Source organism: Larus michahellis, chromosome 9 (assembly GCF_964199755.1).
Source record: "Larus michahellis chromosome 9, bLarMic1.1, whole genome shotgun sequence".
Lineage (NCBI taxonomy): Eukaryota > Metazoa > Chordata > Aves > Charadriiformes > Laridae > Larus > Larus michahellis.
This window is the reverse complement of record NC_133904.1, coordinates 9,861,707-9,874,723: the sequence shown is the minus strand read 5'-3', so window position 1 is coordinate 9,874,723 and position 13,017 is coordinate 9,861,707. Positions and strand designations below refer to the sequence as shown.

General features: G+C 41.6%; 1 protein-coding gene across 4 annotated transcripts in view; it reads right to left on the bottom strand.

Moving 5' to 3' along the window:
- Nucleotides 1-13,017, bottom strand: part of ARNT2 (aryl hydrocarbon receptor nuclear translocator 2) — a 108,119-nt gene that overhangs the window by 18,412 nt on the left and 76,690 nt on the right. For all 4 annotated transcript variants that reach the window (XM_074599864.1, XM_074599866.1, XM_074599865.1 and 1 more), the window contains 3 exons: nucleotides 9,241-9,392; nucleotides 2,312-2,384; nucleotides 2,031-2,154 (listed from right to left, as the gene is read on the bottom strand). In XM_074599864.1, coding sequence (XP_074455965.1) covers nucleotides 2,031-2,154; nucleotides 2,312-2,384; nucleotides 9,241-9,392 — 349 coding nt within the window. The remainder of the gene's footprint in view (nucleotides 1-2,030; nucleotides 2,155-2,311; nucleotides 2,385-9,240; nucleotides 9,393-13,017) is intronic.

Sequence of the window (13,017 nt, the reverse complement as noted above, 5' to 3'; positions counted from 1 at the left end):
CAAAGGGAATGGCTAAACTAATCACAAGCTGCTAAATAGGCTTTAAGATCTCTTTCCTGAGTTACATCGAATGCTTTTTGGCCTCTGAATCTGGCCCACATCTCTCCCAGCCGTATTCCCGCTCAGGGCTTTACACACTACTACTCTGCTCTCACCTTTGGTACACAACTGAAAACCCATTTTGTTTTGTTGTTTTACCTGCATCCTTAGACACCTGTTTCTCTCTAAACTCTATGACTTTACTGGTCAATGATAAATCCTTCTCCCAGCAGGACCACTGTTTCTGCCCTTAGAATGAAGATCTCTGTAGGAGCCGCATCATTCTGTGCCCCAAGGCACTTGCTTCCTGTCCTCACTTTTGTTTTTTAATTATGTGTGGCCACTGCATGCAATTATGGCAACAATCTCCCTCTGTCAAACCTGTATTTTTACAGAACGTTGCAGAGAACGAGATCGGGTATCAACATAATGCAAATGTCTTGCAGGCAGCACGCAGGTCTGTCAATATTGGTTTTGGACAGCATATCTCATCTCTAACTGCGAACCTTCTCTTTTTATCATTCAGAGAAGACCTTGATCACAGCTCCCATGAGAAATTCTGACAGGGAGAATGTCCCAAAAAAAGCATTGCCTGTAAATTGATAAGAATGAAAAGAGAAATGGCATTTCCAAGAACATAACCTCACAGCTTGCTAGGCGCTTAACCCTAACCCCTCCCCACAAACAGTGGAGAGCTGTCTGAAAAAGAGCCAATAAGGCAGCCAAAAAGCAAGATGTTCTTCGCCTGGAAAAACATGTTCCCGTGTTTAAGGCTGGAGTCTTGCTACCTTCTAATGGACCCCTTTTATGGCCTCAGCTGTTGACTTCTCTGTTAGAGTAGATAGACAAGGATGAACAGGGATAACAGAGAACTCCCATCCACAGGAGGACAGAATATCAAGTCTACCCTGCAGTTACAATGCCTTCTCCATTTGAAAAGGCCAAGCCAGACATAAGAAACCAACACAGTGAGGTCATCTCCCAACACCCCTGGAGTCAAACCCTGTGGGTTGTTTCCTTCATGCACTGCGTGACGCTTGCACATTGATTTATTTAAAACAAATGTAAAAACTTCTCTTTTTCTGTGAGGACAGTTAAGAACAATAAACAATTAACAAGTTCTTCCACGAGCAGTGGAATTAATAAGCCTGGTTTCCTACAGATATATTTCGGATGACCCCTTCAGCTGCCAGCCTTCTCAATGACTTCTGTCTATTAGGGCAAGAGGCAGCACAGGTTGGGGCTAGTTGGAGTCAGCTACGTCCGTCCAACGGACAAGCTGGCTGCTACCTCTTGGAACAGGGCTGGGAAAGCCTTCGGTGAGGGCACTCCATAAGGACTCTCTGTCCTTGCAGTAATTTTCACAGAACATAGATGAATGTACTATTGCTGAGACTCCTATCACTCTTTTAAGAACTTGCCAACAATTTAAGAAGTTGTGGGGAAACGAGCAAGGACTCACGGACAGGTAACTTGACTGGAGATGCCTCAACTGACCAGAAAACATTATTACACTTCAAGGCAGCGTAAGACTCCGAAAGCATCAATGCAAAAGCTGGTGATTTGATAAAAAATTGCAAGCCTATCTTGAGACTACAGGGTAACTTTCTTAATCCATGTCTATTTAGAGATATGAACTCACACCTGCTGTTTAAGAAAGAAAATATATACTTGGAAACGGCAAGTTCTGCTCAGTACATTTAGTATCTATGAACACTGCTTAAGGTGCCCCTGTGAAATGAAAAGAGAATCAAAACTAGGTAGCTTTGGTGATACAAAAGCTGTCCTACCCTCCTTGAATTTACTCCTCATCATCTTTAGGGGAATTATCAACTAAAGGCAAATTCTAGGAAATGTCCTGAAGATTGACGTTGCTTGGAAATGTCTCTGCCACGCTGTAGTTTCTCTTCACTCTCTTGAAGCTGTGCTCCACATCATGTAACCAAGCTTAACACAGTATTAAAAATTAAACATCAGAGACATCCACTTACAAGCAGTTATTCCAGCAAACATCTCAGCAAATCTAGGATCTCTCTCTTGGGAGAAGATAGCATCAGGCTTTTCCACAGACTTTCCACCCTCATGAACATTAGCTGGTATACTTGGAACAGGCACCTGTCAAGATACACAGAGGAAGGTAATTCCCTCCATCATATTTAGTGAAAAGGAATTTGGGGACAATCAGAATGTATTTTTAATTTTGCTGAAATCTGCCACTGCTTTACGTTTTAAAAGATCACAGGCACAAAAATAAAAACTTGCGAAATTTCACCTGAGATAAGTCATAGGATGACAGCCCATCTCTTTGATGTACTTCAAGTTCTGCTTGCTGCTGCTGAAGTTGTCTGCAAAGGAGACAAAATGACTTTGTTACAAAACCCAATTAAGATACAAAAAGGAACAGCCATGGCTGGTCTCCGATTTTATACACCGAGTGAAAAGTCTCTTAGATGATTTAGTAAATCCTTTGCTGTGAGATGCATCTCACATGTGAGAAGCTTTTTAAAGCTTTCTCATTGAGAAAAGGGATGTAAACAGGAACAGGAATGTAACAGGGCCCATGAAGAGTTTTGCGGTAATAGCATGGAAATATAGGTGGGTAAGTAATGGAGGATGGAATACAACCTCCTTATAGAAGATTTAAAAATTCACTATCAAGACAGCAAAAATGTCTTCCTCGTGTTAACGATGAATATACCAGACCCCTTCACTTACCCTACAGAAGTAAACAGGCAACCTCCAATAACTTTAACGCAGAATTATGCTCGTCAATAAGAAAACGTGGTCAAAGCTCTGTCTGAAGCACGTCAGACCAAATGGAACAACTGGTTGAGCTACAAAGAACTGCTTATAAATCCTTCTTTGTAACAAAACCTATTTCACATGCTTTGGTTCTACTTTTCTCAGGATCCAAGTCCAGATTCTACTCAATTTTTGAAAGCTTTTAAGGAAGCGAATGCCCACAAATAGATTTCTTGTGCTACTACATAAAATCAAGACATTACATAAAATCAATTTGTGTTGACAAAGGCTACAGAAAACGCAAGTCTCCTTTTCATGCTAATCAGAACTGAACAAAAAATATCCGGTGTTTAAATGAGATAAAAATCACTGGAAGTAATAGCCTTAATCCAATTATATGAATTTAGGAAAAATTAAACGTGGAGCAACAATAGAAAAATACTTCAAAAGAAACTGCCAGAGCCAATAAACATTAGGGGCCATATGCCATAATGAAGAGCTTTAGTGTTGAAAACTCTGCAAGTCCTTGAAAAGCACTTGATTTGTGTTCAAGTGTCAGGTGCTGTTACTAAACTATGACAATTAGCCAATATCAACAGATAAAATCATTGGAAGCCATGAGAATTAACTGACAGGTGACCTGGAGGAACGTCATGCAAGCGGTGGTAAGTCAGGCCATATTCAATTGCCCATTTATAAAAATGCACAGATCTTTTATATAGTTGTAATGTATCTAGCACAGTAATCTTCTGAATCCATTTCTTCACTTGCTTTTTTTTTTTAATTCTGAAAGGAATTAAAAGCTCCTAATTAAAAAAAACCCATAAAACATAATCCAGAGACGGTTATATTATTTGTTGCTATCAGCAAAGAAGATAGAAACCCTCCCAAGTTATGCTAGATCTCAGAGTTCAGGGTAAGTTTGGAGTTGGACTGACAAGAAATTAAGCTTGATACCTGACAGTGGTCACGGTTTCTCTACGCTTCTGGACTCTTTCTGAAGGAAAAATCACCTAACGGGCAGGAATTACACATTACGTGGGGTTTCCCCCCCCAAGACACTATAATGTGACAGGCAATGAGATTCTGCAAAATAGCAAGATCTTGGACTTGAAACTCGAGAAAATTAGGATACATTTTTGGCCACAGGCTTGAATTTTAGATTTTTACCCAAATCTTCTTTTAAATTCTGAATTAGATAAATTCAAACGTCAAAGGACTGAGAGACAAACTTGCAGACAAAGTCAAATGACAAATTAGGCACAAGCTGATGGGAAGGTGAGGGACCACTCGAACAAGCTACTAAAGTAAGTAACAGATTTTTCCATCCCTTGATGCTTTTCCAGAAGACACTTTACTCAGACACCAGTTGCTAGGCTCCACGGCAAACTGGACAAAAATCTGTGACCTGCAACGAACAGAGTATCGGAGTAGATGGCCAAAAGCCTTCTGCTACCCTTACGGTGTAAGTACACATAATACACATAATCACTTTTGTGCTATGAGTAACATGCAAAAAAAGTCAGTCCTCCAGGTCATTAGACAGCCATGGATTTTCCACATTATTTTAGCCAACAGAAAATTCCTAAAAATTACCTCTGGAATGCAAAGAAATTCTTTGTTCGCAAGCATAAAACGCATACTTTTCCAACAGAACTATGGGAGGTAATTTAATCCTGGCAAATCTATGGGGAAGTTTTTCTAAATACCACCCTGTGGACAATAAACACCCATTAAATCCCGTTGTTAACGTGAAAGCTAATTACACTGTTTCATTTGTTTTTATTACCAACGACTCAGTGCGTGTGTCAATAAACAGCACATTAGGTCTCTTCTGTTCCGTATAAAGTATGTTTTCTTGATTTAGCCATATACATACAAATGAGCCAAACCAAACAGCACACTTACTCGTTATTTGTTTTGTAGGCACTTCTCTAACTTAGTGCTCCTTCACCCTTCTCTATCTTTCATCTCTAATACTCGTTAAGCTGCAGCACAATATAAATACCACATTGCGTTAACAGCACTGAACTTTGGGAACAACCTCCCAAATCCATTTCCTATAAAAACCAAATGCTTAAGCGTACCTTCACTGAACTCTGTGCAAGCTATGCTGCACTTCATTAAGACTGAAATGCAAAGCCAGGTTAGCATCTTCAGCTGCTGTTGGCTGCTACTGTATAAATAGTTCAAATGATGCTTGAAACCTGCAAGAAAGTGTGCAGCACTTCATGGACCGGCCAACCAGGGAGAGCTGAGTGCTGCTGTTGCGCTTGCTTCAGACCCTGCCATCTAAATGGCCTTCTTCACTGAAGAGTCAACATGCACAGGTCCCTTCAGTCATCCAATTGCTAGATTGTTTTTGTAAAGATACAGGACAAGATATTACAGGACAAGAGGTAACGGGCACAAACTTGAACATAGGAAGTTCCACCTAAACATGGCGAGGAACTTCTTTACCCTGAGGGTGTCAGAGCCCTGGCACAAGCTGCCCAGAGAGGTGGTGGAGTCTCCGTCTCTGGAGACATTCAGAACCCCCCTGGACGCGTTCCTGTGTGACCTGCTCTGGGTGACCGTGCTCTGGCAGGGGGTTGGACTAGATGATCTCCAGAGGTCCCTTCCAACCCTACCGTTCTGTCATTCTGTGATACAGAACAAGGGATTATTATCAGTTTGGGAAAAACTGCCTTCTGATTTTGAAACCAAAACCCAAACTATCCTTGGTTTCAACTGCAGTTTCACGGCTTCAAGGAGTAAATGAAAGAGAAATTTTCTGGCTGTACAGGATACCCAACATAGCCAGTAAGGTATCGCCTGGGTCAACAGAGGACTCTGCCTCTACTGCAGGAACTCCTGGCTCACCCACTGGTTCCGTATGAAACCGGAAAAGCCCTTGGCTTGAACAAGGAATGGTTCAGCAAACCTGAAGGTTCTGACAGTGAATTAAAATTTACTTCAGTAAATGTATTTGGAGGAAAAGGGAAGATTCTGTGAAAGCTCCTTTGACACTGGAGAGGATTTCAGCCAAACGAATCTCTGTCTCTGAACACTGAAGTCACCTGTTCCTTTTCCAGGCACCAGAGGAAACAAAAAAAGGATGTGAACTTTAAAATTAACAGTCTCTATGGCGGCAGAGAAAGAATACCACCATATCCCTACCAAGCTATTTTTATGTAATACAGGCACAGTGCTTCCTGTGCCTGGTTTGGACAAAAAAAGGGAGTAATGAATGCCTTTGGGCTGCTGTTGTAAAATCCTCTCTCAGAAACTCTCAGAATCTCCCTCTTTTAGCCTACAGCTTCAATTCACCCCTGTGAAACGGTCCGTCTAGCACCGGCCGTGAGGGATCAGATGGCACAGAGATCATGAGAAAGTAAGTCTTTAGCACCAATACTGTAGACTGCAATTTTATCAGAATAGCTCATCTCTTTAGTATTTTGGCCCATGAGAATCTGAAACAGAAAGTGCCTCTCCCACAAGCGCGGGCTGATTCATCGGTCAGGCTGCCTCCCGCACCGACCCGCGCCAGCTCACTCCCAGACAAAAAGTCTTGAGACTCAGGACAACCGTAGGATGCATAAATGCACACAGTGCAACACAGGACTCTGGGGCTTGCAAAAATGAAACATCAAAACATCCATGAAGGTCAGGAAAATATCTTTTCTTCTGTGTATATATATATAAAAGGACATTTATATCGTTTTATCTGTCGCCATGACAGATTATTTTATTCAAACGCTGCTCTATGTGTATGTTAAATAAACGTTGATCGCAATTATTATTTCTTTTTGGAAATCAAACGGTCCCAACTGCACAGGAAGATGTGGTGAAACAGGGGACGCTTCTTTTCAGCCGAACACAGCACAAATGCTAAACGTTAAATGCCTCATTTCTCCAGGAAGTTTCTCTTGGATGACTACATCCAAGTGAAACTGCGAGAAGTTTTCTTTTCTTTTTTTTTTTTTTGCAAGGAACTAAGTGAACATTTGAACCTAATGCTTCGTTATCCTTCCGCAACAAAAGTTTGGAAAGTCAACTGCTTGAAGCTCTAAAGAAGTATCTTTATTAAAAAAAAAGAAACAAAATAAAACAAACAAAACAACAAGAAACAAAAATAGAATCAATTAATCCCTCCACAAGTGGAACCACCACTGCCCTCTACAGTCCTTTGGGAAAATGTTGTTCACTGACCAACTCCAGAGCTGTTCCATTAACACATAAAGACGTATCCTAAGTTAAAAAACAATTTAAACCTTGATCTTCTGGCTTTAAAACTTTATGCTGAATTTTTATCCGCCTCAAACCTGGAGCTGTCTGGGTTATCACGGCAATAATCAGTATTTGTCTACGTGCAGAACTACCTACAGTTGTGCAGTGGAAGGCAGCCCTGCTTGGTCTCCATCTGAAGAGCACTTTGCTGGACCCAGAGCATCTGATCCTTCCACCGCCACGTAAGGACGGCCACGCACACCGGGGTCCGTGCCGAACAACCAGCCCCAGCAGGAGCTGAGCCAGGAGGCGCAAATCAACAGTCGCTATGACCTACGCCTCCCCGAGGCATCCAGGAAATCAGAAGTCCAAACACGACCCAAAATGTGCAAAAAATTAAATATATCCAGAAAGAGGCAGGAACAGCAGTACATCACAGTAAGTCCTCTTTGGAAATCTGTCTGAGAAGTGGGAGAGAACGGGGGGAAAAACAGAAACCAGTTTGAATAATGCATTCTTTCTCCTATTCAAAAGCAGATGTATAATGGGCTGTATCTTGCCATAAGACTAGAACATTTTCAACATGACAGGGAAGAGGGAACATCCTCTGTCAAAGTAGCAGCAGGCAGCTTCCATATTAGGTCAACATTTCTGGGTTGTTATTCAAACCGAGCAAGAGAGATATAACGAGAGCCAGAAGCTGGCACAGCCCTATTCATCACAGTAAGTGCTGCGAAGCCAAGCTGGACAGTATAGCAGAGGCTCGGAAAAAAACATTCCCAGAGTCAACACAACATAAGTCTACAGCCCCATTATTTGATCTGTGAACTCTTAGGAACAAAGCACAATTAAGCCAGCCTGGGACAGATTTCAGCAGTCCCTTTTTATTTGGCAGGCCTGTTTTTGCATATACAAAATATTTGGAAAAGAAATACGGGCCAGCTGAAATGTGGAAATATCTATTTTGATGCACAGTGAAGACAGGGAGATATTTAGCTGTCTGATTTCAAGGCACATTTGCTTGTTTTCAATGAGCTTAACTATTGGGTTGTTTAAACCCAGCTTTTTGGGTATGCAGAAAAAACTAAGCAAAAGGATTGTGATGCTGGGTTTCAAATGAGCAAAAGCAATGAGTGAAGTGCCCTTCTAGCCCAGATATGTGTCATGTCCAAAGGAGCAAGTCACTCAGAGACACTTACAAGCTTTCTAAGTTCAAATGCCAAAGTCCCAGGGGTTTGGTTTTGCAAGCGGAGCTCTCAGCGTGCATCTCCACCGGCAGGCTGCCCGTTCAGCATTTCCATTATACAGTCTAACAGGTTGAGATCTTAAAACCAATAATTTCCTCTGAGCTAAAAACTTGGCAAAAAAATCTTTGGTTAGACCAGAAGCAGATTTTGTTTTAGAAATAGATTAAGTTTATACTGGAAAGAAGAAATAAAAAAAACCCCCACACTGTAAAGCAACAGCTTTATCAAGGCCAGATTAGCTTCTGCAGTTCCTGGCTCAGAAGTCGGGAGGCTCCAAAAGCTTCTCTGCTCAGTGACGAACCTCCACTGTACTCCTAGGGTGACCTCCTCCTAAGAGGTCCAATGACAGATTTTTGAAAATATTAATTCAAAGACAGGATGATTTAATTCCCCTCTTAAGATAAGGGGTTGGATCTGTCCCTGTACTTGGGGATATTCCACTGGATCTTAACTGAGTATCTTCCTTCCCGCTCAAGCCTACTAGGAAAACATTTTGTCGGCTTTCATAGGCTGTAAAAGCAGACGCAGCACGAGGAGAAGACGTGCAGGACTACGGAACGGTATGATCATGATGAAGGAGAGGCAGGAGTCTTGCTTACTTGTGTGATACTTGTTAACATGGACACGGAATTTTCTCTTTGGCTTAGGAATCAGGCTAATCTTCCTCCAGTATCAGGACAGCTGGTCTGCTGTTGGAAGCTCTGTGCTAGTTTAAGGCAGCCTGGACTGAGATCAATGGGCTTTGTCTAATGACATAACAGATAAGTGACGTTTCTCCCCCAGTGCTGCCAGGCCCTGGAAGCATCGCAGGATAATGACACAGAGAAACAGCTACGCTGCGAGATGTCATGATGCAGAAAAACCCTGTTACAGACTGCACTGTTATTGAGAAACAAACGTAGCTAGAAACAGGCTACCAAAAAATCAGGATGTGCTTTACAGCAAAAAGCAATGCTTAAATTCTTTGAAAACCACATACGCGAGCATCTGGAAAAGCACGTACTTTACATTAGTGTTGGTGCAGATGATGTATTCGATCTCATCGGAATAAGGATTCTGAAATGTGAAGCTGCTGGTTCTGATCAGCATCCATTCCCGGTTTTTGGTACGAAAACGGTACATCACAGACAGGACTTGACCTTTCAGTTTCACAACCTGCAAAACCATTTGGAAAGGTTAATAAAAGGAGATTGCTACCTGTTGTGCAAATGAATAGTAAACAGCAGTAACTGGTACGTTTTAAACTTTAATTACAGACAGCTATGGACACAGCAGGGAGATTCTTCATTTGAAGAGAATAAGCAAAATCTGATTCATGTTTGCAGCCATTTCCTTCAGAATGAAACCCTCACACTTTGTTGTATAAAACGCCATTTTGCAGCCTGCACATAAGAATACAGATTCAGGACAACCAACAGGTTGTGCTGTTATCCCAACAGGGAAGCTTTAAGAAGGTTTTAACGTGGAATGCTGATCAAGAGACTGACAGAAAGCAAACTGAGGATCTTTCAAATGTTTACATGTAAACCACACACCAAACACTGCAGCTGAAACACAAGCCCACAAGAAAAAAAAACATTTTGAGGTTGATTATCTGCTTTTCTGCTTGGATACCTAGCTATACAATTCCTATATATGACATACCGAATCACACACCAGCAACAAAATTTAGGATAACACTTAATTTTTAGAAACCATACAAGGTTGTTTCGTTCTTTTTCCCCGAACACATTATAGGACGACCTAAAATGGCAAAGTGCTAGCAAGAAACACTTGCTTCTGGCTTTCAAAACAAGAAAGAGTGAGCCAGTCTTTGAACGTAGAGAACACCAGTACGCCACTGTCCATTTTAATAGTATTAATGAAAATAGAAAGAAAATTCTTTGCTTGGACAGTTTATTTGTTTATAACGAAGGATTCAGATGCCCGGCAACACTCAGCTCATATCTAGTTTTGGTAGCTGAAGTTTTGTTGGAGTCAATAGCTGGGCATCGAGCGCTAAGTAAGATGCAGCCAGCTAAAGAAATACGCTCAAAACAATAGTCGCACACTGGCACTGTAACTGCATTTTTTGTGTTATCTAACAATCTTGGTTTAAGGCAGAAGAAAACTTAGATGGTTTCGAGTCATTCAGCTGGCACTTACCTGGGCTATCCGTGTTTATTTTTTTTTCGCTTTTCCACCAAGGTATCTCAGGGGTGCCTCAGGGAAGGGAAAGGGAAGGTCTACAGCAAATAAATGCCACATCTCGTTCTGGATTCTTAATCCTTATCCACTGGAATTTATTTTTTATTAGCTATCGTCAGCCTATATTTTCTAAAAGTAGAAACCCCAGTATTTACCCTCTGCCTTTATCAACAGCTATTTGGATTAGGTAAAATGCTCCAAAGCTGGTTTATTTTTTCAAAGGTCTGTATTTCAAATTGATCAACTGGACACAGAATTAAATGGAAAGAATGCCAACAGAAGACACAAAAAGCTTTAGCCATGTCCATGAAAGTTCAAAATCATACTGAGGTAAACGCCTTTTTCTTTTTTCCTTTTTTTAAAATGCTTTTATAGTTTGAGTTCAGTGAGCGACTCTCTTTTATCAGCAATTTTCTACTACCACACCCAGGGTAAAAAAAAAAAACCAGAGCTTGTGTAGAAGTGTCCAATCTGAACGGCGTCCTACTGGATATCAAATAGCTGCATTCTGGATCCTTTGATACTAAACTCTATTTGTTGATCTTGGCCTTGAGACTATCTTATTCTGGCCTGATTTTCCCACCCTGATGAATGAATTTATCTTCCCAAGGAAGCAAAAGCTTTGAGATGGATGCTGGCAACAGACCAAAAACTGCAAACCCCTCCCTCTCTCCCAGGTTGGTGCATAACAGAGGAGGTTCTGATACTGTCAGCAAATTAGAAATGTCAAGTTTTCAGAGGGCTTTAGAAAAAAAAAAAAGAGTTTATTGGAAATCACAGTTACCTTTTTAATGAAGAGTTTTCTGTGGCCAAACTAACAATAATAAAACGAACTGCAGTGATCTATTGTCCTGAAGTCTGAATTAAGCAAACACTAATTCTGTAATAACATATAAAGCATAGAGATCACTGGTGGGAAAAGCCTGAACTGTCTTAAAACAGTGCACACAAACAAGATAGCACAACAAGTTTCAAAGCTAATGTTTAACCTTTACTTTCTTACATTCTTTGGAAATAAAAACCACCTGGTGCATAGCTTAACTGTTTATTTCAGTCTTTTATTGCATGATTGAAATAACAGCCCCAATCACACTGCTACTGTACTGAACAAAAATATACTGAAAAAGGAATTGCCTACTAAAGAAACAGCACAATATTTTCATAGATTGGGCACAGGTTGAGTGAACAGGAACTTTCACTTCTAATCTGCATTTTTTTCCTGCTGTCTTTTTGTATGACCTTAAGCGAATCAGGTAGGTCCCTGATCCAGCAAATCATTGATGCATGTGCCTAATAGTGAGAAGTGACAGTGAAGTCCCCAGCAACTGAGTTCAGGGATTCCCTGGCAGCATCCCGCGGTCCCACTCAGTGAGCAGAGTGAGGACCGAGTCATTAATCTGAACGTTAGTTAGTCAGCCCTTCTCAGCCCCAGGCGACCACTTCGGAGACGGATGTTTGATGTGTTATTACCCAGCAGCTCTCTGTCATTGTCTCTTGGATAAATTAGTGGAATCGATCATTTGGGCTTTAAGTGAAAAACAGCATATGCGTTCTCGCTGCTTTTCTTGCGCCACTGATGCCACCAGGCACATGTTCGGGGAGCCGAACCAGCTGAAAGCTAGTCCCATGCAAAAGCAATTAGTCCTTTAGTTAGCCTACCCGGCAAGTCCATCTGTGCTAGTATCAGGACAGCAGGAAGGGTGGGGAGGGGGTCAGGGAGAAGAGAAGAGGGGGAGTAGGCCCTGGTGCCTGGTGACAGCTACCCATCAGGCAGGTTCAGCTGCAGCATCACGCCCCAACCAAGGTGGGGCAGAGAAGACGACCAGGTGTGGTGACCTATTTCAAGCATCTCTCATAGGCTTCTGCCTGTGAATCTTTGAATTTAAAAGGTCTTTAGCTGCCGTTTGAACTCAGTCCGTTAAAGGGACACGAGGTGGATGTGGAGTGCTCACAGTCTTTTCTGCTAGCTCAGCATGGGGTTGGTAGGTTCCGCTTGAGGGAGGGGTGGTGAGAAATAGTTCAAGAGTACTGATATATCTTACACTATCTCAAACGCTTCTGTAGAGACCGTAACCTCAGTTTCACAATGGATTCTACGGACACAAACCAGCATCTAGTTGTTTTCAACAGCGAGGGGCTTTTTAAGCTCCATTTTTGCATGCCATGCCTGAATAAATAGTTGGCTATACAAATGATTTTAGAAGTCACTTCATATCCGTGTTTCACAGCTGAAAATACATCTCGGCATCCAACGCAAGATGGATCAACAAAACTTGGTTGAGCTCTAGGCTGCTGTCAGAAAATCTGGAACCACTTAGATCATCTGAACCTCAGTAATTGGTTAAACACACTACACCGTGCTTTCTAGTGCAGCAGGGAGGGCGCTGAGAAGAGCAGCAACAAGAAGAAGGCTTGGGGAAAGCACTCCTACTGTATGTCCCAGATCAATCTCAAACAATAAGCTCTACAACGGAATAAATGCCTTTGGTATCACTGATGTAAACACGGCCCACTGTAAAAACAAATCCAGATCAGTAACTCTTTCCATATGTTGTATTTCTTACATTACTTCTGTCTGCATTTCAATTCCTAA